We start from the raw sequence: 27002 nt of genomic DNA on the forward strand, positions 1-27002 counted from the left end.
TAAATCATTCTCATTCTTATTCACATATTTAATATAATATTTATATCCCCAATGGATAACTTCATATTCCAAGTCTTCTGGAGCAATTAATTTATGGAAGGAACTTTGTTCGCTTCATTTGGTATCAGAGTAGTCGATCCTTTGGCTGCTTCACTGCTGCACAGAGTTCGTTCTCCGGTCACCGGCCCTTGGCCATCAATCGTCATCAACTTTGTTGCTGTCATAATTCAAGCGTTTCGCTGCAATTTGGGAGTTTCTCCATCGTACCTCAAAGGTTATTAGAAAAAAAAATCAGGTAAAAAAAAGAGACTATATCTATATTCATAATATATATATATATATATATATATATAGATAGTATATGTATATGTATATGTATATGTATATGTATATGTATATATATAAAAAAAAATGATATAAAAAAAACAACGATGTCGTCTGTCAAATAGCCGTTGCTGCTACCAATCGAATTCACTGCAACTGCTGACAACCATCTGCTGGTTTTTTTTAGCTGCTGTTGCCAACCTCCTGTGGAGGAATCCTTTGTATTAGTTTTGGTGCGAGGTTCTATTCTCGTTGTATCCCGAGCTGTATAAAAGTGACAACATCCCACCATAACCTCTACTGTACACATTCTTCCACTCCTTGTTGCTCAATAGATCCGACAACAGTGCTCCAGACACCGCCATATGACTACAAGTCGTCCACTTCCTCGACCATCCGCTGTGCTCCAAATACCCACCGTGACTTGTTCTCAGTGCAAATCGTTGCCACTACTGCACATTATAACCCTATCCCTGCATGTTAACCCTGATCCGTCGCGTCTATCCATCGGATCCCATTCAATCACATTTGTTAAACCATTCGAAATTATTAAACTATATTAAAGTATTATAGTATAGTTTAAATTGAATTCATTTATATATATTTTATTCGTTACACACCGATAAGATTTTGGCCTTCTAGATTGCGAAGTTCGATGCTCCGTCCAGTCTATCCTGGTCTCTTACCCCGTGTAGTGCCATGACGCTCCTCTACTTCCCTCCTGGAAATCCTTCTGCCGCTTGTTGAGATGCCCCCTACTCTGATCGTCTTGTGCAACTGCATTGCTGATCCGTGTTCCTCGGCTAGAAACCCTCGGTAACAACTCCTCTGGCCCTGTTCTGTCAGGTAATGTTCTGACTACAATGCCTCACCAGCTCCACTCTGCAATATTCTTGCAGCCTTCTAGACCCTAGCAATTTCCTCTTTGTGAATTGCGTCAGCCCCTCTCTGCCTCACGCTGGCTCTGTGTCACCTCGGATGGGTCTGCGTCAGCCCTAGGATGCCCTGTGTCAGCCCTCTGGCCCTTTGTGTCAGCAATGTTGGCCTCTCTGAGGCTCTACGTAGTTCCCAGCTTCTTCTGCATGGCTATGGCTGGCTCTGCGTCACACTTCCTTGGCTTCTACGATGCTAGAAACAACTTCTGTCACCTCGGGACAGCTGTTTTGTATTGCTATTGCTCCGCTCGACTGATGTCTTTTAGTCCTCTCGTGATCTGAAATCATGCTCTGGTACCAAGTTGAAGTTTCTAAGCTTACTTAGTTTTGAAACCCTTCATGCACTTTTTCTGATTTGTTCCTACCTACTTGTTATTTTTCTTTAACAAGTTATTTACAAAGTAAATACTGAAAATAAACACCAGTGCATGCTCAACATATTACAGATTAGCAACTAAAAGAAACAAGTACAAACACACCACACGACACCATTATTTTTGGACCAATGTCCCCGGAAAAACCCAATGCGGGAAAATCGGTGCAAATATCTGAGGGTTTTCTTATTAAGCAATATTAGAGTACAATCTGGGTGCCGAAACTGGCCTACCAACGGAGAATTTCCTTAGCAGCTATACCCCATAGTTTGAGAGAAATCTCTTGGCTGATACCCCCAAAAATCCTTCCGGCAGCTCTTTAGCACAAAACTGCTTTGCGACCCCAGCGTCTGCCCAATCTGGACTGCATCAGCCCCTCTGTCTCACGCTAGCCCTGCGTCAGCCCCAGGAGGCCTTGTGTCAGCTTTCTGGGCCTCTGCGTCAGACACGTTGGCCTCTCTGGTGCTTCGCATAGCACACTTGGCTGCCTCTGCGTGGCCTTGTGTGAGCCCTTGCTGGCTCTGTGTCACTCTTCTTGGCTGCTGTGCTGCTCTCCCGGCACAATCTCTGCCTTCTCTGTTTCTCTATACTCAATGCCCCTCAGCTGCTCTCCTGATCACTGATTCTATCTCTCTTAGCAAACCCCGCTCTAGAGAATAGAATGACTGATCATTTGGTGTGTTCTCCAAGTGACCCTCAAGCCTCCTCTTATACTTTTCCTGTTGCCATCTCAACGGCCGAGATTAAGTCCCTAATCAACGACTAAGATTAGATCTGGCTTGATCCATGTCTTTTGGACCATTGTAACACAGTTTCATATTAATTCCTATTAATATTTTATTTTTCCTAAGTTTAGACTTAGGGACTCCATTAAAAATATTAATTATTTTAATATCTCTTGAACTGTTTAGAATCTGGTCAAACCCTTTCTGGGTATTGGAGATTTCATATGCCCTAACCTCTCCACCAAATTTCGTGGCTAGAGCACATCTGATGCTACCCCAAATCAACACTAAAGACACTCCCCATGGTGTATTTTTCATTTTTCAGTTACTATGCCTTTGTGGTTTCTTTTCTTCTTTTATTCTGAAAGTCAATCAGTCACTTATGGTCCTTGTTTCCATGTTCGCATTTGAAATGAAATACTGTTGTGGCATGGTTGTTACATTTCTTTCTTGCAAGAAATTGGCTCTGAATGTGAAATTGTTCTCTCTGTTCATATTGTGTTATCACTGCAATGAATTTCAAATAGGAAACAGTCAAGCTAGGAAACTTATTTTAGGCATGACAAACATTAAGATATTTTCCTTGGAGAACCATTCAAATGTTGAGGTATTCTTTTATACTTTACAGGTGGTCTGCTTGGAGTCAAAGTGGAGCTTTAGAGCAACTGGGATATAAAGAAGGTTTTAGAGTTGATGTTGATGTTCCAGATGGCACATGGGTAGAGTCTCCTAGTTACCATGACGTGCTAATTATGAACACAGGTCACTGGTATAAACCATCTCTTGCTTTAATCACCTAGAGTCCATTTTTACCTTTTCCCCTTCATTTCTTTCAGGTGTGGTTTATAGAACATCGTTAGATTTTATATGAGAAATCTTTGTCATGGAGAAACGGATTTGAGTGCACAGATAAAATAGTAACACAGTGATAGAGGACTTGAGCTTGCAACACTTTTTAATGCTAATAGTTCTATTGTGTAAATGACATAGAAGAGGAGAAAATATATAAAAGATAGCATGCAATATTGATATTTAAAAGTACAAGATCATAGCAACAATCATAACATGAAAGAAGAGAGAAATAATTTTTTTACTTATTGAATGGAGGAGTCATCGATACAGTAACAAAGAAGTCAGATCAATGTTTCAAACATTGATGATAGTTTGTGATGTTTACGTTTTTGCACAATGTCCCAGGACCCTGTGATTTTTGTCCCTTGAAAATTGCGTTTTGGCAATATTTTAGAAAATATTGCAGCTGAAATTTTCACTTCTAAACCCAAATTCTGTTTTTTTTTGGTGATTTTTGTTTTCAGTGACTAGCAATTAAGAGCAAACGAGATTCTCCATCATTTTCCATTGATTATAGGAGAGAAACTGAGCATTTTCATTACCATTAACAAAACTTTTGTGGAGCGGGGATTGATTTCTATCTGCTGTTTTCATATTCCCAGGCGTGTTTTAAGTTTCCAGCTTGTGATTTTTTTTGACGTTTATGCAAGGGTTTGCAATGTACATAGTGTTTACCTTTTGTTGCTGAATTTTCATGAAGTTTGAATTGTTCTTTAGGTCTGATTTTTTTTCTGAACATTATTTTGTGTTTATTCGTTTTTATTTTTTTTGTCTTACGTTTGATAATCACCGTACCAACATGCCAAAGACTGGAATTTTTTGGCAAGATGGCGAACCTCATGATAGGACAAATCGTTAAAATTTGAATTGCATAGTATGGGAAAGGAAATAATAAGAGTGATTGACAACTTGAAATACCATCTTGGAATAATTCTAGGGCACGAGGTTCAAATATGTAGCAATTCAGCCAGAGAAATCAGGGGAACTGCTTATCAATCTATTAATGAAAATAATAGGAAGAAGGAAGAGAAAGCAGCTATAAAACTTGAAATTACAGCCAGTGGAGTAGCAAGAACCTCAAGAACCACAAGCATATCGAGGACCACCTTTCTCAAGGACCTTATGTCTCTTTCTTTTGAGAACCATACATGGGGCACAATCTTTCATCAAATTAGTTGTTGAAAGGGGAAGGAAGAAGTAGATATGGTTGTGGGCAGGGGTATTCCGTGGAGGAATAAACTGTTTAGCATTGCTGAGAACAATATGCTCTGCAGGCGATGTTTGATGTTGTTGGTGTTATTGGACCAGTATATAAGGCCCCTCCTTATGACAAGTTGAGAGGGTGAATCCCTTGAAAGGAAAAATTTGATATCAACATGAGATTAGAGGACCTTGAAAATAACGGGAATCCACAAGATGCACATTAATGTTTGATGGTTGGATGGATGGGCCAGTATATAAAGCCCCTCCTTATGATAAGTTGAGAAGCTGAATCCCTTGAAAGGAAAAATTTGATATCAACATGAGATTAGAGGACCTTGAAAGTAATGGGAATCCACTAGATGCACATTAATGTTTGATGGTTGGATAGATGGGAACGGCAGAACTCTCCTTAATTTCTTGGTTAATTGTTTCAAGGACAATGTTTATTAAATCTGTTGGTGCATCTGCACATGTTAAAGATGCAACATTGCTATGCGAGTTGTTGGATGGACTCATCCAATAAATAGGTGTGCAACATGTTTTGTTGTGTGCAAGTCATACCAGATAATGTTGCTAATCATGTGGTCGGTTGCAATGTTACATTTATTGTTATCAGCAATTTATCACCGGGGGTCCAAAATTTTAATTATCGGCAATATTGGGGAAATTATTGGGAAACTTAGAAAAATAAAAAAATACTCATTTTTTTTCAAATTTTTAAACTTCTAAAGCAACATCAACATCAAATAAACACATTGTCATGTAAATATGAAGATAAAACTACTATGTAAAATGTATAAGATATCAAGTGGTACATCAAACATCGATACTAAAATATGATACCTGTCTTGACTCTACCGAGTCACAAGTCTTAATAAGATCGAAGAAAATTGCATCAAAACAAAAAGGTGTATTTCATGAGATGATCATCATGAGGCATCTAGATACTACAAGCCTACGAGGCAATTATGATGCACTAAAATATCAAGTTTCAATGGTTCTCTCTACCCCTTTTACGGGCAAGGGTCACTGGTGTCATTCTTCCTCTAGAAGCAATAGGTGGACTTGCTGAGCCTGAGCCTGAAGTGGAAGGTGAAACTCTTGGGGAGAATGTGGAAGATGAAGTGGGATGTCTTCCGCCTCTTCCCCTAGTTGGCAGTCTTTGTGGAGGTGGTCGTGGTAGAAGTGGCTGTATCTCTGGCACACTTTCAAATTCAATATCCTTCTCCTGCTCTAAATCTGTCTCTACTACAAGTGGAGCATCCTCCTCCTCCTCCTCCTCCTCATCCTCTTGCTCCAACCACTTAGGTGCCTCCTCCATGATGGGCTTCTCGGTCTCCACCCTCCATGGACGCTGTTAATTTCTATAGCACCAGATGTGTTCTAGCCACGAAACATGGTGGAGAGGCTAGAATACGAGATCTCCAAAATCCAAAAATTGTTTATGGAAATTCCACCTAGAGATGACTTAATTAGATTATTAACCTATTTTTTAATGTTTCTTAAGTCTAAACTTAGGAAAACTGTTTAATTAATCAGAATTAATTAAGTCAAGGTGAGAATTCTCTAGAAACTCACATGGATCGATCCAAAAATGATCTGAGCCATCAATTAAGATTTAATCTTCGCCGTTGGAGTCCCAACAGGAAGATATAAGAAGGGATTGATGTGGTGATGGAGAGGACACTTGAGCAGTTCATTTTCCTTGGAAGATTGATTTCCAGAGAGAAGCAACAGTTACCAGAGAGCCAAAGATGAAACCAGAGACAGTGAGGGGTAGGGACAGAGAGGTTGGAGGAATTTATCCAGATCCAACGAGCGCATTTGCAAAGAGGCCTCCAGGAAGCTACGAATCCTAATGCAGAAGCCTCAAAAGGTAGTTCAATTTGTTGAGAGGGGAAGACGTCTTCAATTCCAGAGGTTGGGAAGGAGTCCCAGAGTGTCGGAGAATATTTTTCCCAGTCAACAACAGGCAGGACAACTTGATAGCATACAATTTGGGCAACAATTGCAGCAGGCAACTTCAGGTTGTTGCAGGCCCTACGCAGGCCCAATTGGATGACCTGCCTTTCAGTGAGAGTCAAGAGCCGAAATTGCGCAGAGTGAGGGCAAATTTCCCTCTAGTATTTTTGCCAGTATTTTCTTTGCAGGATAGCCAGATTTTGACATCCAGATTATTGTACTAAGAATTTCTCACTGCTACATAATAATAAAACCCTCAGATGCGACACCGGTTTTCCCAAGTTGGGTTTTTCCGGGGACATTTGTCCAAAAATAACAGCGTCATTTTTATGTGTGCTAGTATTTTCTCAGTTTCCAACGCTATTATTTCCATAATTTTATTTGTGAAGGTTGCAGTATGATTTATTTGATATTTGCTGTAGCAAATAAATTGTTAAAATTAATTAACAATTAGAAGAATAATTTCCAGTTGCTGCAATAGGATTTCAGTTTTGGAATTTTCACATGGTATCAGAGCGTGAGTGATCATTTAGGAAGCTCAGAAGCGAAATAGGGAATTTTACTGTTCAGTCGGAGCAGCAGGCCGAAATTCCCAGAGGTAGCGTAGTCCATTGCCAGGTAAGTGGAATTGTTGAGGCAAAAATTCGATTTTCAGTTGCAAGATTGGAAGAAGTATTCGATTTACCCAGGGTAGTGATTCCGGTAGTCAGAGGGAGCAACAATAGCTCAGATTTTTGCTGGTAGATTCCTTGGTTGGACGCAGAGGGTTTTGCAGTAGCAGCACCAATGTCGGGTGGAAGAGAAAAACACACACAACAAAGGGAAAATTTCTCTGAGAGGGTTTCTAGCCAAGAAATCTGATTTTCCAGCTGCAGATTGGCAGTAGATGAGTGCAAATTCTTTCACTCCAGAAGGGAGTATGAGTAGCAGAGCAACAACAAAGCAGAGGGAAAAGAGTTTTTGACTTGATCAGAGATGGCCATAGTAGGGCTTAGAGATTAGGATAGGTTGGATGGAGCTTCCAACTACGTCATCTAGAAGGCTAGGATGTCCTTCCTTATAGATGAATATGCCCTGAAAGCCTACATAGACAACGTGGTAGCAGTTCCCCAGGATGCAGATCAACTAAAGGAATACAGGAAGGAAATGGCGAAGGTGAAGCGGTTGATCCTAGATGGAGTCTGGGATCATATAGTCTCATATATAGCGGCCAAGGGAATGGCCAAAGACATGTGGGATGCTCTCTCTACGCTATACTAGGGTACTTCCAAGCAGCGGAACATGTCCCTGGAAGAAAATCTGAGATGCATTAGTATGCAAAAGGGGGAAGGCATAGATCCCTTTCTCACCAAGATTCAGGAGGTCCGAGACCAACTTGCAACTGTTGGGGAACACCTCAACCTTCAGAGCTAGTACGGTTGGCACTAAACAATGTCCCAGAGGATTGGCAAGTCTTCGTCCAAAGTATATTGGGCAGAGACAACTCCCCCACTCCCATCCAAAAACTATGGTTGTGTCTCACAAGTTAGGCTATGGCTTGCCCATCCACTTTAGTGCTATAGACATAAGCATTGTACTCATCTGAGAGAAACATCCTTTGCAACATTGAATTGCGGAGAGACTGAAGGGAAATGAAGCTAGTTGCAAAATGAGTGATAGCAGGATATACCAATTCCTTTCCCCTTGTGAACTGTCTCATGAGTGTTAGAACAAATGTATGCTTGTAAATATATTTTGTAACACTCATAGCTGACTCCACAATTTCCTTAATCCAAGGAATTTTCTCATTTCCTCTACCATCAAATCAATGTAATGGGTGGCACAAGGAGTCCAATATAAGGTTTGATACCTCTCCATGAGAAACTTGCTAGCAACAACATAGTTAGCAACATTATCTGTAATGACTTGGACAACATACTGCAGACCTATATCTTGAATGAATTTATCCAATAACTCACATAATAACTGTGCATCTTTAACATATGCAGATGCATCAATAGATTTGATAAACATTGTCCCCCTGTGACAATTAAGCAAGAAATTTAGAATGGACCTACCCTTCCCATCTATCCAACCATCTGAGATAACAGTGCATCATGTGTTCTCCCATGATTCTTTTAACTTAGCTAATCTCCTTGTGAAATCAACCTTTTCCCCTCAAAGGAGATGCCCTCTCAAGTCATTATAAGAAAGGCCCTTGTAGTCTAGACCAACAATGGCAGCAACTTCAAACATGGAATGGTAGAATGGGTTGTTCTTGGCAATGTTGAATGGTATTTCACTCCATAGAAAGCATTTCACCACAATTTTGTTAGCCTCTTCCTTCTCCTTCGATTTCACCATTGACCGAATAGAAGGTTGCTCCCTAGGCACAGAGATTGGCACAAAGAAAGGTGAGAACGTCGAGGGGCCAGACATTGTAGAAGTTGATGTTGAGAAATCTAGGGGCAACAAGATTAGGCGATTTCTCTTACTTTGGTAACTGCTTGTGATTTCCTTTTTCTTAACTTGATGTTACTTGTTATTAGTTTCTTCTTTCACTTGATTATTATTATGTTCTTATCATCAAACAACTACCAAACTATGAAGATCAAAGAGACAAGAGGACACAAAATGTAGGCTGCTAGCTAGGGCCAAAACCTCTCCTCTTGAGAAGAAAACCCACAAGAATTCTTCTCTTCTTATAGAATGTTCATATGACAAATTCCAAGACCTATGACCCTTGACAAAGACCCCTCCAAGACCAAGTCAACTTTTCTTTTTGATGAGCTTTCCTTACTCTGCTTCCCGCAACACACTTCGACCTTCCAGTGACTTCTCCAACAACTTCGACCAAGCAACTTCACAACTTTGACCTTGATGCAGCTTCACATCTTTGACCTATATGCAGCTTCACATCTTCGACCTTGATGCAACTTAACAACCTCGACCTAGATGCAACTTCACAACTTCTTGATGCAACTTCAAAATTTGACCTAGTTGCAGTTTCACAACGTCTTGATGCAACTTCAGAATTTCGACCTAGTTGTAGCTTCAAAATTTCGTTGCACAAGAGAGAGAGACCCAAAAACTTCGATCTTGTTTTTCTTCTTCTTTCCTTTGATTTTTGTCCTTTTCTAGCTTCTTTCTTGAGGAGATCAAACTACTTCTCTTGCTCTTTCGCATGTCTTGGATGTGCATCTTAAATGAGGTCAAATACCTCTTATATATAGGCTTTCCAGGGGTACGAATTGCTTCCATGAGGCTGATTTTATCTTTCACGTAGGCCGACTTGTTGTAGCTTGTTGACAAGGTCTTGGAGGGTATTTTATGACTCAAATAAATTTCTTTTACATAATACAAGATGCCCAAATGGGTGTTCCATACATGACAATGACTCAATTGACTTGTTGACTCAATGACAAGCCCTAAAGCACTCAATGGGTGCTTGACCTATAAATCAAATAACCTTGAGCATGAAACCCATGCATCAAGAATAACAAAAATAAATTTCTTTTTCTCTTTTTATTAAATACATAAAATCATGATTACATATGTCATTATGAAGACCGAACCTAGTTACATATTTCAATAGGTGAGCCTGAGGATTGGCTTTCCCTCAATCCTGAGAAGCTTGTGGATCTATTTGCGAGCTCAAGCCTTACTTCTACCTTTTGATCTCTCCTCTTATGCATTTGAAAAATGGATTGGTTTGCAATATGGATAATTTCTGGGGTGGCTCCTAGGCAAAGCTCCACTTCATTGCCTGGTATGTATTTCAAATGAATGATTCCACTAAACATTTCCATGCCACATAGCTTGCAATTCAAACCTCATTCTATTATTACCCTCATATGGTAGACCATACTCCCACATTGGATCCAATGGCTTTGGCAGTTTGATTCATGAAATGTGTAGAGTTTGTAGAATCTAGAGTCCAAAGCACTAGTTTAATTTGTAAACCTATGGAACAAAAACATGAGGAAAATTTAGAATTTACAAACTCTGAAATAGAATACAAATCCACAAAATTGAAAAAACATGAAAAATTCACCAATTAAAATATCCTAGCTACATAAGTATTAAATCCTCCATTCAAATAGAGAAAAAAGCGATATATCTAATGAACATTGCATACCCTATACTAGATCTTGAAAAGCAAAGAAAAGAAAATGTGGAAATGGTATATTGGAGTAGATATCTGCTCCACAAATACTCAGCCAATGGAAAAAAAAAGAAAAAAAAGAAAAAAGAAAAAGAAAACTATGGAAATGCCTTTTTTCGCTGGTTATAGTCAAGTCAGAAGGTCACTATAACTCTTAGAGCTCAATCCCAACAAGCGGAAAATCAAAATGAGCAAAATAAATTGGACCCAACTGCTTTAAAATGAAATTCGTCGCAGTAGGGTGATAATTTCGATTAACTCGTGATAAATACAAAAATTATCGCGATGATTTCAAATCCGCCATTTTATCTCGATAAATACCGGCGATAATATCGACAAGGTGGGTTTTGGCAATACTATTGTAATAGTTCCGATATTATCTCGATATGTGCAACACCCGTTGGTAAGATGATAATTGGGGAGGTACCCCACATTGTCTTGGACTCCACATATCACCCATTGCATTGATTTGACGCTGTTTGATATGGCCAAAATTTACTGAATTAATGATGTCATTAAATCGGCTAGTAGCATCATCAAATTCCTATATAATAATGCACCCATTCTTAGCCTAATGGAGAAAAGCATAGGAAATAGGAATTGTGCATCCAACCATCACACGTTTCACCACCAACTTCATTTCTCTTTAGTTTCTTGAATCTTCATGATTGCATGTTGGAGGTGAAAAGGATGTTCATTTTAGAGGAGTAGTATGTTATTATGTTTAAAACAATAACAAGAAATAAGAAAGGCAAGCCCTTGTTAGGCCATTTTATTTGAGGGAAGTAAAACAAAGAAGAAAAAGCATGAGAGGAATGGTATGATATCCATAATGCTGAAGGGGGTAGTATTGATGATGACAATGTGGTTGTATTTTGAAAGGTAGCCTTTTAGGTGTAGTGCAACCTTCAGCTAGGAGGAATTTAGGAGGGGGATTCTCAATATGGATGGTGGTGTAGCAGGGAATCGGGATTAGCAGAAATCTACCTTCAATGTGAGGGTGATGGAAACTTGATGGAGCAATATAAATAGTGTCTAAGTGAATGATGCCTTCAATGAGAGCATACACAAGGGTAAATGCAACGTGATGGTTGGTTCCAACATTGTTGGTGGAGAGAAGCCATAAATATTCCACATAGTTATTTTTTGTAAAAATTTGAGCTTTGTATTAATGACAAGTAAAAATTTGAAATCATCTTTTGTGTTTAGTGTTAGATAAGATAAAGATAAACCTAAATGTATTAATGTCCAACAAATGATCATTGAAGTGGGTCAATGGGACCGTTTTAGGTACAATGATGTCTACACAAAGTGGGAGTGCTTAAGCGACTCCTATATAAAAGCAAGAAGTAGGAAGTAAAATATAAGTCTAATCTAAAATCCTAGAAGTCCATTTCCAAAGAATGGAGAGGCGATCAAGGAGAAAGATGTACAAGATAAGTGGATCTCTAGTCTTATGCCATATGGAACCAATGGTAAAGGTTACAATGGTCCATCGGAGCCATCTCTCCTAGCATCCAAATTCGAATGGAAAAGGCTCAAAATAGATGTTTGTCTAGAGGAAGAATTAGGTGAGGAGCTCGAATTAGTGTTGTGTTTTTGCCTAGAAGAAAGGACTTGTTGCCGTGATCTAGAAGATGTCATCTGGCAACCGTACTGTCTGTTAGAATGAGGTCTGGTTTAGTGGTGCCATTGGGGTTGTTGCCTCAAAATTTAGCAAGTTTTGTGAGAGGCCTCACAATACACAAGCCAAAATAAGACACAACAATGAGGTGGCCATTGTCACCTTAGCACTCCACCTGCTCTTTAGTGGAATTTCACCACACAGGTGGCTTCCCAGTATAGGTCACCTAAGTGGTATTCTAGGTCAATTGATCAAAGGTGACACTTTGATAGGCTTAATCAAGGTACTCAGACTAAGAACAAGGTTTGATTCTTTGTGATAAGGAATATTGTACCTAGGCGGAGGCCTACAAAGAGGGACTTGTAGCCTAGGGTTTTCAAGATATGATTCAACAATGGCACAATTAGGCATACAACAAGGACAAGGCTTGCTTGAAAGATATGATCAACAGCAGGATCAACAAACCTTCAAAGGACCCTAAGTTGAAGCCTTAATGTAGAATTGGGTTTTTTCAATCCCTAGAATTGCCTAGGGTTGATGATGTCAACCCTAGGGAAGCACTTTCAACCATGCAAATTACTAGATTTTGATTTTTTGAGGCCAAGCAAGGTGAAACGACTTCAAATCAGCTAGCTCAATCTCCATGCCCTAGTTGAATTTGGCCTGAAATCCTAACCCTAACAACTTGCCTTGAAGGGCCAAAATAATTGGGGGGGGAAAGACGAAGTTTTATGAGTTTTGATTACCAAGATGGATCCTAGTGCCTCTATCTACTTGGGTGATGGAGTCTTTGTGATATCCCCAATTTTGATTTTCCGCATTAGAGACAATTTTGGGGAAGGGGAGAAATTTCCGACATTGGGGTTTAGGAGGAAAAAGGAAAATTATAGCTTTGGTGGAGAGTGGGGACCAAAAGGAGAGAAAATTCGACCCAAGTGGCAATTCACATTAGTGATAAGAGAGAGAGAAAGGAAGGGGTGCGAATTAGTGGAAGGTGGGGACCATTATGGGAGAGAGGGCCAACAATTATAAATAGAGCTTGGAGGCCTTTGTTTGGTATCTTTGATCATTTGACAATTTAACATTAGTTCTCTTGAGCTGCTCAGCCAAGACGATTGTGCCGTTCAGCTCAAGGAATTTCCGAGCGAGAATTCCACCCTCATTTCGGATAACTTCGAGTGTATCCCTAGTGAGGCAATTTGGGGAGCTCAATTCATAGTTTCCATTGGGCGTATTTGCAGGTTATTTCAGTAGGTAGCCTCGTACATGTTTCTTCCAAGGCACAAAAGTGGTTCGAATTGCTTGTGGGGAGATCAATTACAGAGGGGTAGAACACCAGAGGATTTGTGGGGGTTTTCCCCTAATTTAGCCAGAGATTTGTGGTGATTAGCAGGGTTGAGTTTGAGAGAATTCTTGGGGCCGAAAGTCTACATTTCTGGAAGTGCGTAGGGATCTCCAAGCAGGTTTGTGTAGGGGCTGGAGGAATAGAGGTTGAGGAGAGATAAGGGTCAGAGATGAGTTATTCCTCAGGGGAGAATTTAGCCAGAGTTGGGAGAGATTTTCCAGTGGTGGATTTGGCCTAATTCAACAATATCACTTCTGTGGGGCGTTTTCTGGCCAAATTGGGCAATTTTTACTTGTGGGGGGTCACTGGGGGTTGGTGGATTCAACCTAAACCCTTTCTGGGTTTTGTGGATTTATTGAGAGGAGTCTCCAACCAATTTTATAGAATTTTTTCAGGCAATATTCGGGCCTGAAATCCTCGTTCTTATAGCAGGGCAAATTACTAGTTACCTGCTGAATTTGCATCACTTTGTGGGTTCAGTTTCGGCTTCGAGATTGGCCAAACCCTTTTAAGGTATTTTCGGGTTTGAGGGGAGGAGCTCACGCTTGCAATTTTAGAGCATTCCAGACATTATTTTGAGCAAGACGACCAATGCCATTCAACAGTTAGCAACAAAGTTTTTGGGCAAGCTCGAGCTACAAATTTGGGCCAATTCCAACCCCTGATCCTACACATTCTCACTTGGGTTTTGCGTTGCTTGTTGTAGGAAGCCCAAGTTCTATGGATTTCATCCTATTGTACTTGATTTTTCATGCATAATTAATAAAATGGCTCAAAACTATTGCCTATATTTTGGGGTTTTCTGATTTGTGCTCTTGTTTAATTTTTTTATTGCTGTTGTTTAGTTCATGCATATGTTATTTGCTGTATTTTGCTAGTTTGGAATATTATAGTCTTTAGGGATTTTGACCGTGGAAATATCAAACCCTTGATGAGAGTAAGGGGGGAAACCCTAGGTTTTCACTTGCTAACCCTAACTATCACTTTACAAGGGGATAAATTTACTAGAAAAAAACTCCCTAGGAGGTTCTCTAGGGAGTTCAAGGATACAAAATTAAAGCATGCAAAATTTACCAAGCATTTCATATAAATATAAGCATTTAGACATGGAACATAAAAACCTTAGCAATATTCATTACATGCAATAATCATAAAATATATTCAACAAAAGGTACTCACAATATATCCAAGAACAAGCCTTCTTTATCCCAAAATGACATCTCCACAACAAGCACTAGTCTCTAATAGTAAAAAGTCCACATAAGATCACATCTCCACAAAGTAGCGAAGTATAAATCTCTAGGCCGAGTTCTCTAAGAGAGGTCGAGTTTTCCACAAGTGATGATGAACAAAATGAGAGAGGTGATCCTCTATTTATATGAGGTCTACTTCTTTTAATTTCTAATGAAACACCCCTACACAAGTTTGATTTTTAAGGGGACTAAAAGTAAAATTGTGTTATATGTTGATTTTTGTAGCTTGGGAGGTACTCCAAGCCCTAGGGTTCAGGGATTGGAGGACAAAGCGCCACAAGTAGGCTTGCGGGCTTGGAACCCAAGCTTGGGGTTTTGTACCCATCGGGATTTGGGCCAAAACCATGAGCACATTTCAACATGTGATGGATGAGGATGATAGCTCTCGGCGAGACGAATCTAACGCAACGAGAATTATTTGATTTTGAGTTGTAGAATTGGAGTTATGAATTTTTGAAGTCAAAATATGGGTTTTGCACATTTATGTCTAGCTCGGCTTGGAGTTAATAAGCCATGAGACAATTGTAGAAACCTAGAATGACGTTGGAGGAAGCCCTCTTGTTTAGTATAAATAAGAGGTGTTGTGGAGGACTATTCCTCATCCATTCATGCAATGCATGCCTTGATAAAGTAGCTCGCTGAAGGAGGAGAGGTCTGATTTGAGGCCGTAGCAAGGGAGGCTAGGCCAGTGAGAATTGGAGGTCTGTTTCAAGGGTAAACAGGGGTTCGAGTTTGCTGTTTGGAGGTCGAGTGTTGTTGGTGGAGAGATGAAGGTCTGAAGAGATGAACACTGGCTTGTTTGAAGCCAAAGAAGGTGTTGTCTTCAGGACCATAGCCCTGTTCTTGGAGGCTGCAGCCAAGGGAGGGACAACGAAGGTGTTTGGAGGCTTGTTGGAGGGTGGAAAGTCCTTCCAAGAGGCTGCTGCAACCCTAGTTAGGGTGCTATAGGGTGCCACAATAATTTTAGGGAGAATCCCTTGTTTTGGGCTGAAACTACTACCCTAAAAGAGTATCATGAAGGGTAGCATATACTTGGAGGACAACTGCATCCAATAGGAGCATTTCTATGCTAGTTTGTTGGGTTGCTAAGGACAATGGTTAGTGCCCTAACCAGTCCCAGAATTGCAGTATTGCAGCAAGTTTGTTGATTTGGGGTAGCATCAGATGTGCTCTAGCCATGAAATTTGGTGGAGGGGTTGGGGCACATGAGGTCTGCAATACCCAGAAAGGGTTCAGGCAAATTCTAAACAGTGCAGGAGATATTAAAATAATTAATATTTTTAATAGAGTCTCTAAGTCTAAACTTAGGGAAATTAAAATATTAATGTGGATTAATATAAAACTGTGTTAGAATGGTCCAAAAGACATGGATCAAACCAAACCTAATTTTAGCCGTTGATTAGGGACTTAATCTCCACCGTTGATGTGTCAATGAGAAAAGTATAAGAGGAGGCTTGAGGGTCACTCGGAGAGTACACTAGAATGATCGGTCTTTCTATTCTCTAGAGTGGGGTTTGCTAAGAGAGATAGAATTAGTGATCGGGAGATGCAACTGAGGGGCATTTGAGTACAGAGAGACATAGAGGTAGAGATAGTGCCGGGAGAGCAGCGCAATAGCCAAGGAGAGTGACGCAGAGCCATCCAGGGCTCACGCAAGGCCACGCAGAGGCAGCCGAGACCTCCGCAAAGCCTCAGAGAGGCCAACGTTGCTGACGCGAAGGACCAAAGTGCTGACACAAGGCCTCCCAGGGCTGACACAGACCCATTCGGGGTGACGCAGGGCCAGCTTGAGGCAGAGAGGGGCTGACGTTGAGGTTTCTGGGGAAGACTTGTGCTGAGTACCTGCCGGAAGGATTATCTGGGGCTTCAGCTAAAAGATTTGTCAGAAATTGAGAGGTATTACTGCCAAGGAAATTCTCTGTTGAGTAGGCCAGTTTTGGCACCCAGATTGTACTCTGATATTGCTTATTAAGAAAACCCTCAGATAGCTGCACCAATTTGCCTACATTGGGTTTTTCCGGGGACATTAGTCCAAAAATAATGGTGTCATATGGTGCTTTTGTTTATGTTTCTTTTAGTTGCTGATCTGTAATATGTTGAGCATGCACTAGTGTTTATTTTCAATATTTACATTGTAAATAACTTGTTAAGGAAAATAACTAGTAGGTAGGAATAAATCAGATAAAGTGCATGGAGGGTTTCTAAGTAAACTTGGAAACTCCAACATGGTATCAGAGCGTGATTGCAGATCACAGGAGGACTAAAGGACATCAGCCGAGCGAAGTAATAACAACAAAAAACAGCTGTCTCGAGGTGAAAAAAGTTGTTTCTAGCAGATCAGCAACAAGGAAGGGTGACACAGTGCCTGCATCATCAAGGGTGAGCCGGGAAGAGGCAGCGCAGAGGCTAAGGAAGGCAAAGAAGCCTCATGCAGAGCCACACAGTAGCTGGGAGCGCTGGCGCAGTTGGCTGAGGAGGCTGGGTTGCTGGTGCTGGGATTGTGCAGAGCCTAGGAGCTCTCACCTTCAGGTTGCTGGGGTTTAGAAGGCTGCGGGAATATTGTAGAGTGGAGTTGTTGAGGTACTGTATTCAGAACAGTACCTGACAGAGCAAGGCCAGAGGAGTTGCTATTGAGGGTTTTTAGCCGAGGAACCCGGATCAGTGGTGCGGTTGCACAAGACGATCAGAGTAGGGGGCATCTCGACAGTGACAGAAGGATTTCCAGGAGGGAAATCAGGACTCAGAGGGAGTCCAGAAAAGAAATTCCAGACGGGAAGTAGAGACTCAGAGGAGTCGAACAAAGAACTTCTAAGAGGGAAATAGAGGAGCATCAAGGCACTACACAGAGTAAGAGACTAGGATAGACTGGATGGAGCATCGAACTTCGCAGTTTGGAAGGCCAAAATCTTATCCGTACTTGACAGGAATCGTGTCAAGAAATTCACCTTTAAGGTAATAGCTATCCCAATCAACCCCAATGATAATGACAGGTACGAGGAGGCGATGGTGAGGGCCAAGAGCATTATCCTTGACGGGGTCAAGGATCATGTAGTACCACACATAGTTGAGAAGGAAACGACATTTGAGATGTGGGAGGCTCTCAAGAAGCTGTACTAGCATACTTCTGTGTAGAGAAGAACGCTGCTTGAGAATCAGTTGAGGTCGTGTCGGATGAAGAAGGGAGAACCGATTGACACCTTCCTCAAAGCACTGAATGAGATCCGAGATCAGTTGACTTCTATAGAGGCGACACTGGATCAGGAGCTGATGGTGAGGACAACCCGAAATGCTGTCTCAAAAGACTGGGAGGTATTTGTCCAAAGTATACTGGGCAGAGGGACTCTCCCAATTTGGGACGAGATGTGGGCAGCTCTTCGCCAGGAAGAGATCAGACGACAGTCGAAGATGGGTAGCAATAGCAAGGGGTTCAAAGTCAAGCAGGAGGAGGAAGATGTGGCCCTAACGTCCGAGGGAAAGCAGGAAAAGCGGAAGAAGAAGGATCTCTCCAAGATCAAGTGCTTCCACTGTGGGGAGCTGGGTCATTATGCGACCCAGTGTCCAAGGAAGAAGAGTAAGGGAGACTCTTCCGAGACTAAGGTAGCGCCAGCAAGGGCAGAGAAGGAAGTTTTGACATATGATGACTGTGCCATGAGTGCACATGCACCACTTGAGAAGAAGTGGGGAGACATCGAGCTGTAGTCAGGCGGACTACAAGTGATGAGGGGCAGGATCCTCGAGGTACCCAACCTCTTGGATTAGACCTTGCTACGGGAGCCCCAACGAGAGGTAGCAGGATTGGCTGATGTGGGTAGAGACGGATGCAGATGGAGTGGCAGAGAGAGCTATAGTGCAGGAGTCCCGAGACAGTGCGAGGCTAGCAGGTTGCAGTAGTGCGAGAGGCACAGGAGTGTTGCACCAGTGCAAGATGGCATAGAGAGGTGTGGAACGGTGCGAGATGCATGGAGTTGTTGCAACAACGCAGAGGTCAGAGAGGGAGCACTTGTCAGCGACAGAGGGAGCTTCAGCATCAGTGGGTGTCTCTAGCCCAATAGGGAGGTCAGATTGGGGAGATCTGTTACTTACTTCTCAGTAACTGAGTTGTTGTACAACAGTGGGCAGCACGATGCAACATGATGAGAGGAGGTGTAGTGCAAATGCAGTGTTGGGAGAATGGACCAGCAGCAACACGGATGCAGAAGGAGCTGTCGTACAGATGCGGCAATGGTAGTGCTGGAACCAAGGACAACAATACAGGATGCAGCAGTGCAGAGGATGTTGGGCGGGAAGGCCTAGCATCAGCACAGGTACCAATGCCGGATGATCAGAGTAATACTTAGTGAGGAGTATTGCTAGAGCATAGTCCTCGCTAAGACAAAGTGCTGATTTGGGGTAGCATCGGATGTGCTCTAGCCACGAAATTTAGTGGAGAGGTTGGGGCACATGAGGTCTCCAATACCCAGAAAGGGTTTGGGTAGATTCTAAACAGTTCAGGAGATATTAAAATAATTAATATTTTTAATGGAGTCCCTAAGTCTAAACTTAGGGAAATTAAAATATTAATGTGGATTAATATAAAACTGTGTTAGAATGGTCCAAAAGACATGGATCAAACCAAATCTAATCTTAGCCGTTGATTAAGGATTTAATCTCGGTTGTTGATGTGTCAACGAGAAAAGTATGAGAGGAGGTTTGAGGGTCATTTGGAGAGTACACCAGAGTGATTAGTCATTCTATTCTCTAGAGCAGGGTTTGCTAAGAGAGATAGAGTTAGTGATCGGGAGATGCGGCTGAGGGGCATTTGAGTACAGAGAGACAGAGAGGCAGAGATAATGCCGGGAGAGCAGCACAGTAGCCAAGGAGAGTGATGCAGAGCCACCCACATTTCCTCCCAATCTCGAAGGGTCGCCCTGCCCAATATGCTCTAGACAAACACCTCCCAGTCTTCTGAGACTGCGTTTAGGGCTGTTCTCACCATCAATTCTTGATCCGGCGTGGCTCCTATGGAAGTCAGCTGATCCCCGGTCTCCTTCAATCGATTGAGGCAGGGGTCGATCTGTTCTCCCTTCTACATCTGGTATGATTGCAGCTAATTTTCTAGTAACATCCTTCTCTGCACAGAAGTATGCGGGTACAATTTCTTTAGGGCCTCCCACATCTCATTTGCCGTGTCCTTTTCGGCAATATGTGGTACTACATGGTCCTTGACCCATCAAGAATGATGCTCTTGGTCGTTGCCATTGCCTCCTCGTACTTGTCGTTATTAGTTGGGTCAACTGGGATTGCTAATGTCCTCAAGGCGAAGTGCTTGACATGATTCCTGTCTAGAACGGATAAGATATTGGCCTTCCGGACTACGAAGTTTGAGGCTCCGTCCAGTCTGTCCTGGTCTCTTACCTCGTTCACTACCATTTCATTGCTTCTCTACTTCCCTCCTGGAAGTTCTTGGTGTGACTACCTCTAAGCCTCGATTTCCCTCCTGGAAACCCTTCTGCCAATGTCGAGATGCCCCCACTCCGATCGTTAGTGCAGCTGCACCACTGATCCGGATTTCTTGGCTAGAAATCCTCGGTAGCAACTCCCTCCTCCTTCACCTTGCCCTGTTAGGTACTGCTCTGATTACAGTACCCCACTAGCTCCACCCTGCAACTTATCCACAACCTCCTAAACCCCAGCAAACTGAAGGTTAGAGCTCTTACGCTTTGCACAATCCCGGTACCGGCAAATCAACCTCCTCAGCGAACTGCTTCAGCCCTCTTGGCCTCTGTGTGAGCCTGCCTTTGCCTCCCTCAGCCTCTGCGCTGCCTCTTCCTAGCTCAATCTTGGTGACGTAGGCACTGCGTCACCCCTTCCTTGCTTCTACTCTGCTAGGAACAACTTCTATCACTCAAGACCACTATTTTCTGTTGCTGTTGCTTTGCTCGGCTGATGTCCTCAGTTCTTCTGTGATATGCAACCACCCTTTGATACCATGTTGGAATTTCTAAGTCTATCCATTAGAAACCCTTCATGTACTTTACTGATTTATTCCTACCTACTTGTTCTACTAATTAACAAGTTATTTACCACGTAAATACTGGAAATAAATACAAGTACGTGCTCAACACATTACATATAATCAATTGAAGGAAATAGAAACAAGCACACAAGTGACACCGTTGTTTTTGGACTAATGTCCCCGAAAAAACCCAATGCGGGAAAACCGGTGCAACTATCTGAGGGTTTGATTTATTAAGCAGTTTCAAAATACAATCTGGGTGCCAAATCCGGCTCACCCAACAGAGAAAAATCTCGGCAGTAGTACCTCTCTACTCGGAAGCAAATATTCTGGCTGAAACTCCAGATAAACACTCCAACAGCTTCACAACTCCAATCTGCCCCACAAAACCCCAGCATCAGCCTCTCTCTAGCCCAGCGTTAGCCCAACGTCACTCTGGCTTGGCTTGCGTCAACCTTTGGAGGCACTGCGTCAGTCCTCTGGCCCTCTGTGTCACCCACGCTGGCCCTCTGAGGCAGTGCACAACTCCTGGTTGCCTCTGCGTGAGCCTTAGCTAACTGTGCATGAACCCTTGGCCGCTTCTGCGTCCCTCTCTCTGGCTACTGCACTGATCCTCCCGATGCTATCTCTGCCTCTTTGCTTCTGTATTCACTGCCCCTCAGCTGCAACTCTGATCACTCTCTCAACTTTCTCAGCAAACCCAGCCCCAGAAAGTTGAAATCTTGATCTCTTCGGTGTTTCTCCAAGTGACCCGCAAGCCTCCTCTTATACTTTTCTCGTTGACAAATCAACGGCCGAGATTAAGTCCCTAATCAACGGCTAAGATTAGATCTGGCTTGATCCATGACTTTTGGACTATTCTAACACAATTTTATATTAATTCACATTAATATTTTATTTTCACTAAGTTTAGACTTAGGGACTCCATTAAAAATATTAATTATTTTAATATATCCCAAACTGTTTAGAATTTGCCCAAACCCTTTCTGGGTATTGGAGATCTCATGTGCCTTAGCCTCTCCACCAATTTTCGTGGCTAGAGCACATCCAATGCTACCCCAAATCAACATTCAGGTCTACGGCCTAGTCACTGGAATTGGGGCTTATCAATGTGCCCATAATTTGTTCTACTATCCTCTGGTAGCTTTTCTCCCTTGTCTTAAAGTCCTTGTGACCTTTTAGTTGCCCTCATACTGATGTCCTTAGCTCTGATACCATGTTGAGAAATCTAGGGCATTATATTTCTCTTAGATCTTGACATTTACTTGTGAATATTTTTATTTGCTTGTTAGTTCTTCTTTAACTTATTTATATTTTTCTTTTCATCAAGATAAATGCCAAACAATAAAAATCACAAGGGACACAAGATGTAGGCATTCAGCCAGGGCAAAACCCCTAGGTAGGGGAAAACCCAGTCAAGAACTCTTCCTTCAGTAGATTCAAATCATATTGAGACAACCAAGACTCTAGACCTAAACCTCTCCATGCATCAAAGTCAGCGTTTCAGTTGAAGTAATCTTCTTCCAATACTGATCTTCAAGAATAAGGGTTTCGGTCCTTCTTTAATCAACTTTTGGCTTCTGCAATTATAGGAAGAAACTATGACCTGCAATTTAACCCTGCCTTGCAATGTAGAAAATTTCGACCTCTATAATTGTGGAGAATTTTGGTCTTGAATTTATGTGATGCTCCAATACTTCGCTGTACTGTAATTTTGCTGATTGTGTAGCCCATACGAATTTGTTGACTGTAATCACTTTGGGTCGATTTCACTGGGGTATATATAGTGGTTTCTGCTAGTATAATGAGCCAACATGACTTAGTAGGAGAAGCCAACTTGAAATTTAATCCAAATTCAAAGAGCTGGAGGCCGACTTGATGGTGGAGGAGTTAACATGACTCAAATAATTTTCTTTCTTTAATACAATGATCCCAGGAAGGGTTTACTTAATTAAATTTGACTTTGAATCAAAAAAATCCTAGAGCACTCAATGGGTGCTTTGACCTATTGACTTTTGACCCAAGCATGAAACCCATGCTTTAATAAGTCAATTTAATAATAATAAAAGTTTCTTTAAATATATTACATCATGACTCAAGGACTTTTATGAAGACCGACACTAGTTACATTCTTCAACACTAGTAACCTAGAAAATTTTGCCCCCCTGCAACAATTGCCCCAGAAACTACAAATCATAGAGAGAGAGATTCCTTCACACGTGCGAGTTGCTAGAGAGAAAGAGGAGAGAGAAAATTCAGCCTTCTTCTTCGTCCTTCTTATCCTTTGCTCACTTGCACAAAAACTGTCTTGAGAGAGGAATGCGAATTGCCCAAATGAGGAGGTCGAGCTGCCTTTATATAGTAGTTTGTCTAGGGTGAATGGATATATCTCTTGGCCAGGGTTGACTTGACTTGGAGGGAAGCCAACTTGTCACTTTTGGAGCCAAAAATTTCATTTCAAAAATTCAAATTTACATCTTTTAAAAGTTGCCATGAGACTTTGACTCAAAATAAAATTTTATTTGACTCAAGCATTTATAAATATGCTTACAATGATAAATTACATCTAGTGACCAAAAGTACATTATGAAGATTGACCATATTTACAAATTCAACACTCCCTCTTAACTAGGGAGGTATTCATAATCACCATCATAGATGTTCTCAAATTGAACACATTTCTCTTAAGACAAGGTTATCCATTATTACCAGTATCATCATTTATCATCAGCATCTGCTAGTGGCCATATCTGTGGTGGTACCAAGTCTATGGCAGTGTCATCAACATATCAAGACTCACTCCTCTAGAGTGATCGATCCTCGAATCCCTTGGCCACTAGCTAGGCCAAAACTATTGAGACCCTCAACTAGCAAGCACTCACTCACCCTTCTTGGTGAGCACTCTGGGCCAAGTCCTCATTCAACCCCTACCTGGTTGGTGATCGGGTCTAGACGCTGAACATGACCTCACTCCACCCTTTTGGTGTGTGATCAGGGTCTAGATGCTGAAGGGCCTCACTCCACCATGCTTGGTGTATGATCAGGGTCTAGGATCTTACTCCACCATTTTTGGTGTGTGATCAAGGTCCTCCTCCAAGAGACACTCACCCAACACTGCTTGTTGAGCCCTCTAGGTCTCTTGGACCCATTCTCCCTCTCAGGAGAATGTCCATCCGTGCTGCAAACAAATCTACACTCCCTGTCAACGAGAGGGGTGATATCCACAAGCCCCAACTTGTTTCTGAAGTATAATAGCTTCTCCCTCGGCAACGACTTCGTTAGAACATTAATTGTTTGCTCATTGGTGGAGATGTAATCGAGCCTTTTTTCTCTCCTCTGCACCATGTCACGGATGTAGTGGTACTTGATCTCAATATGCTTCGACCTATCATGACACATAGGATTCTCTGAAAACTTCACACAACTTTGATTATCGTAGTGTATCACCGTCGATTCCAACTCTTGGCTGAACAATCCTGGAAACAACTTCTGGAGCCATTCTGCTTCAGTACAAGCCTTATTGGCCGCGATGTACTTTGCTTCAATGTGCTAAGTGCAATTGACCTTTGCTTCCTACTCATCCACGATATCATAGCAGATCCCAAATTGAAGCATACTTCAGAGGTACTCTTCCTGTCTTCAACACTTTCTGCCCAATCAGTGTCTATATACCCTTGAAGCTGTACATCCTTGTTTGCAACATACCTCAAGCTGTAGTTTATTGTACCACATAAATACCTCAATATTTGCTTTGCTGCAATCCAATGATCGTGTCTCGGTTCTACCTAGAACTGGCTTAAGGTGTTCACAACAAAGTAGATATCCGACCTGGTGTTAACCAAATACATCAACATACCAATCAGTCGTCGGTACATAGATGGATCTACCAATCTGGAGTCAGAGCCTCTTAACTTCCTCAAGTTAGTCATCATGGGAGTCGCCATGGATTTGCAATCCATCATATCGAATCTCCAAAGGATCTTTAATGCATACCTTCATTGACCAAGGAAGACTTCGCCAAGTTTTTGCCATACTTCGAATCCCAAGTAATAATGCATCAACCCAAGATCCTTCATGTCAAATTCAGAAGCCAATTGCTTCTTGCACTGAATGATAAGAGGCTTAGCACCTATTAGGAACAAGTCGTCAACATATAATAATAGGATTACAGATGCATTCTTGACAACCTTAAAGTTGTTAGAATTTCTAAGTCTAACCGTTAGAAATTCTTCTTGTACTATCTGGTTTATTTCACCTACTTGTTTAATTACTTAACAAGTTATTTAACCATGTAAATACTGAAAATAAGCACAAGTACATTATCAACATCTACAAATCATTAACTGAAAGAAAACAAGCACACAAGTGACACCGTTATTTTTGGACCAATGTTCTCGGAAAAACGCAATGTGGGAAAACCGGTGCAGCGATTCAGAGGGTTATATTATTATGTAGTTTATCTGAGTACAACTGGGTGCCTAATCCGACTCACCCGACAGAGAAAAATATACGACAACAATACCTTTATATCCGGAAACTGGTATTCAGAAAACCTGTCCCACGAAACCCTCTTTGGCACAACTGAAGCTCAGCGCTGGTCCTTTTGGCCACTGCGTCAGCCTCTTGTTGACCTGCGTCAGATCAGGACCCTCTGAGGCACTGCGTAGCCTCTGAGAGCCTCTGCGTCAGACCCAGGACCCTCTGAGGCACTGCGTAGCCTCTGCATCACTCCCCTTGCCCTCTGCGTGGATGATGCAGTCTCTCTGGGCTCTGCGTCACTCCCTCTGCCCTCTGCGTGGATGACACAGTCTCTCTGGGCTCTACGTAGCCTGGACTGACCATTGCTCTCCCTCTCTCCGCTTTTGTGCCAGTCTCCCAGTATTGTCCCTGCCTCTCTGCCTTGTACTCACTGCCCCTCCTTGCTGATCACTGATTCAACTTTGCTTAGCAACCCTGCTTTAGCAAAATGAATGACTGATCACTCTGGTGTGTTCTCCAACTGACCCTTAAGCCTCTTCTTATACTTTTCTCATTGGTCTATCAACGACCGAGATTAAATCTCTAATCAACGGCTAAGATTAGATTTGGCTTGATCCATGACTTTTGGAACCTTCTAACCTAGTTTTATATTAATACTTATTAATATTTTATTTTTCCTAAGTTTAGACTTAGGAGTTCCATTAAAAATATTAATTATTTTAATATCTCCCAAACTAGTTAGAATCTGCCCAAACCATTTCTGGGTCTTGGAGATCTCATGTGCTTTAGTCTCTCCACCTATTTTCATGGCTAGAGAACATCCGATGCTACCCCAAATCAACACTCCCTCTTAGCGAGGACTGTGCTATAGTAATGCTCCACAATGAGCATCACCCTGGTTATCCGACACCAGTCCTTGTGTTAATGCTAGGCCTCCCCGGCCAACATCCTCTGCACTGCTGCCCATGGCCTTGCCACTACCACTGCTGCATTTGTACGGTAGCTCCCTCTGCATATGTGCTGCTGCTGGTCCATCCTCCCAGCACTACATCTGCACTGCATCCCCTATCATCATGCTGCATCGTGATACTGCATATTGCTACTGCACTGCAGCTCAGTTACTGAGAAGTAAGTAACTGATCCACCCAACTTCTAACATCCCTGTCGGGCTACAAACACTTTCGATGCTGAAGCTCCCTCTGCCGCTAACAAGTGATCCCTCTACTGACCTCTGCGCTGTTACAACAACTCCCTGTATCTCGCACCGTTGCACACCTCTCTGTGCCATCTTGCATTGGTGCAACACTCTTCGTGCCTCTCGCACTGTTGCAGCCTGCTAGCCTCGCGCTGTCTGGGTACTCCTGCACTATAGCACTCTCTACCGCTCCATCAACATCTGTCTCTACCGACATTCGCCAGTCCTACTACTCTTCGGGGCTTCCGTAGCAAGGTATAATCTTAGAGGTTGGGTACCTCAAGGATCTTGCCCCTCATCGCCTGTAGTCCTCCTGACTACAACTCGATGTCTCCCCACTTCTTCTCAAGTGGCACATGAGCACTCATGGCACAATCGTCATTCTCCTCTATTTCTTTCTCTGCCTTCGCTGGCGTTGCCTTCGAGTTCGAAGCCTCTCCCTTACTCTTCTTCCTAGGGCACTGGCTTGCAAAATGACCTAGTTCCCCACAATGGAAGCACTTGACCTCGAAGAGGTCCTTCTTCTTCCTCTTCTCTTGCTTTCCTGCAGATGCTAGAGCCGCATGCTCTTCTTCCTCCTTGATCCTGACCC

At 42.2% G+C, this 27002-nt stretch overlaps 1 protein-coding gene across 2 annotated transcripts in view; it reads left to right on the top strand.

Moving 5' to 3' along the window:
- Positions 1 to 27002, top strand: part of TBL13 (TRICHOME BIREFRINGENCE-LIKE 13) — a 260977-nt gene that overhangs the window by 155397 nt on the left and 78578 nt on the right. The window contains exon 3 of one of the 2 annotated variants that reach the window (XM_089385831.1): positions 2987 to 3127. The exons of the other annotated variant lie outside the window; for it this stretch is intronic. Coding sequence (XP_089241957.1) covers positions 2987 to 3127 — 141 coding nt within the window. The remainder of the gene's footprint in view (positions 1 to 2986; positions 3128 to 27002) is intronic. 2 annotated transcript variants of the gene reach the window in all.

Source organism: Pinus tabuliformis, chromosome Q (genome assembly GCF_031772625.1).
Source record: "Pinus tabuliformis cultivar Carrire ecotype Pingquan chromosome Q, CPIR1, whole genome shotgun sequence".
NCBI classification, from domain to species: Eukaryota; Viridiplantae; Streptophyta; class Pinopsida; order Pinales; family Pinaceae; genus Pinus; species Pinus tabuliformis.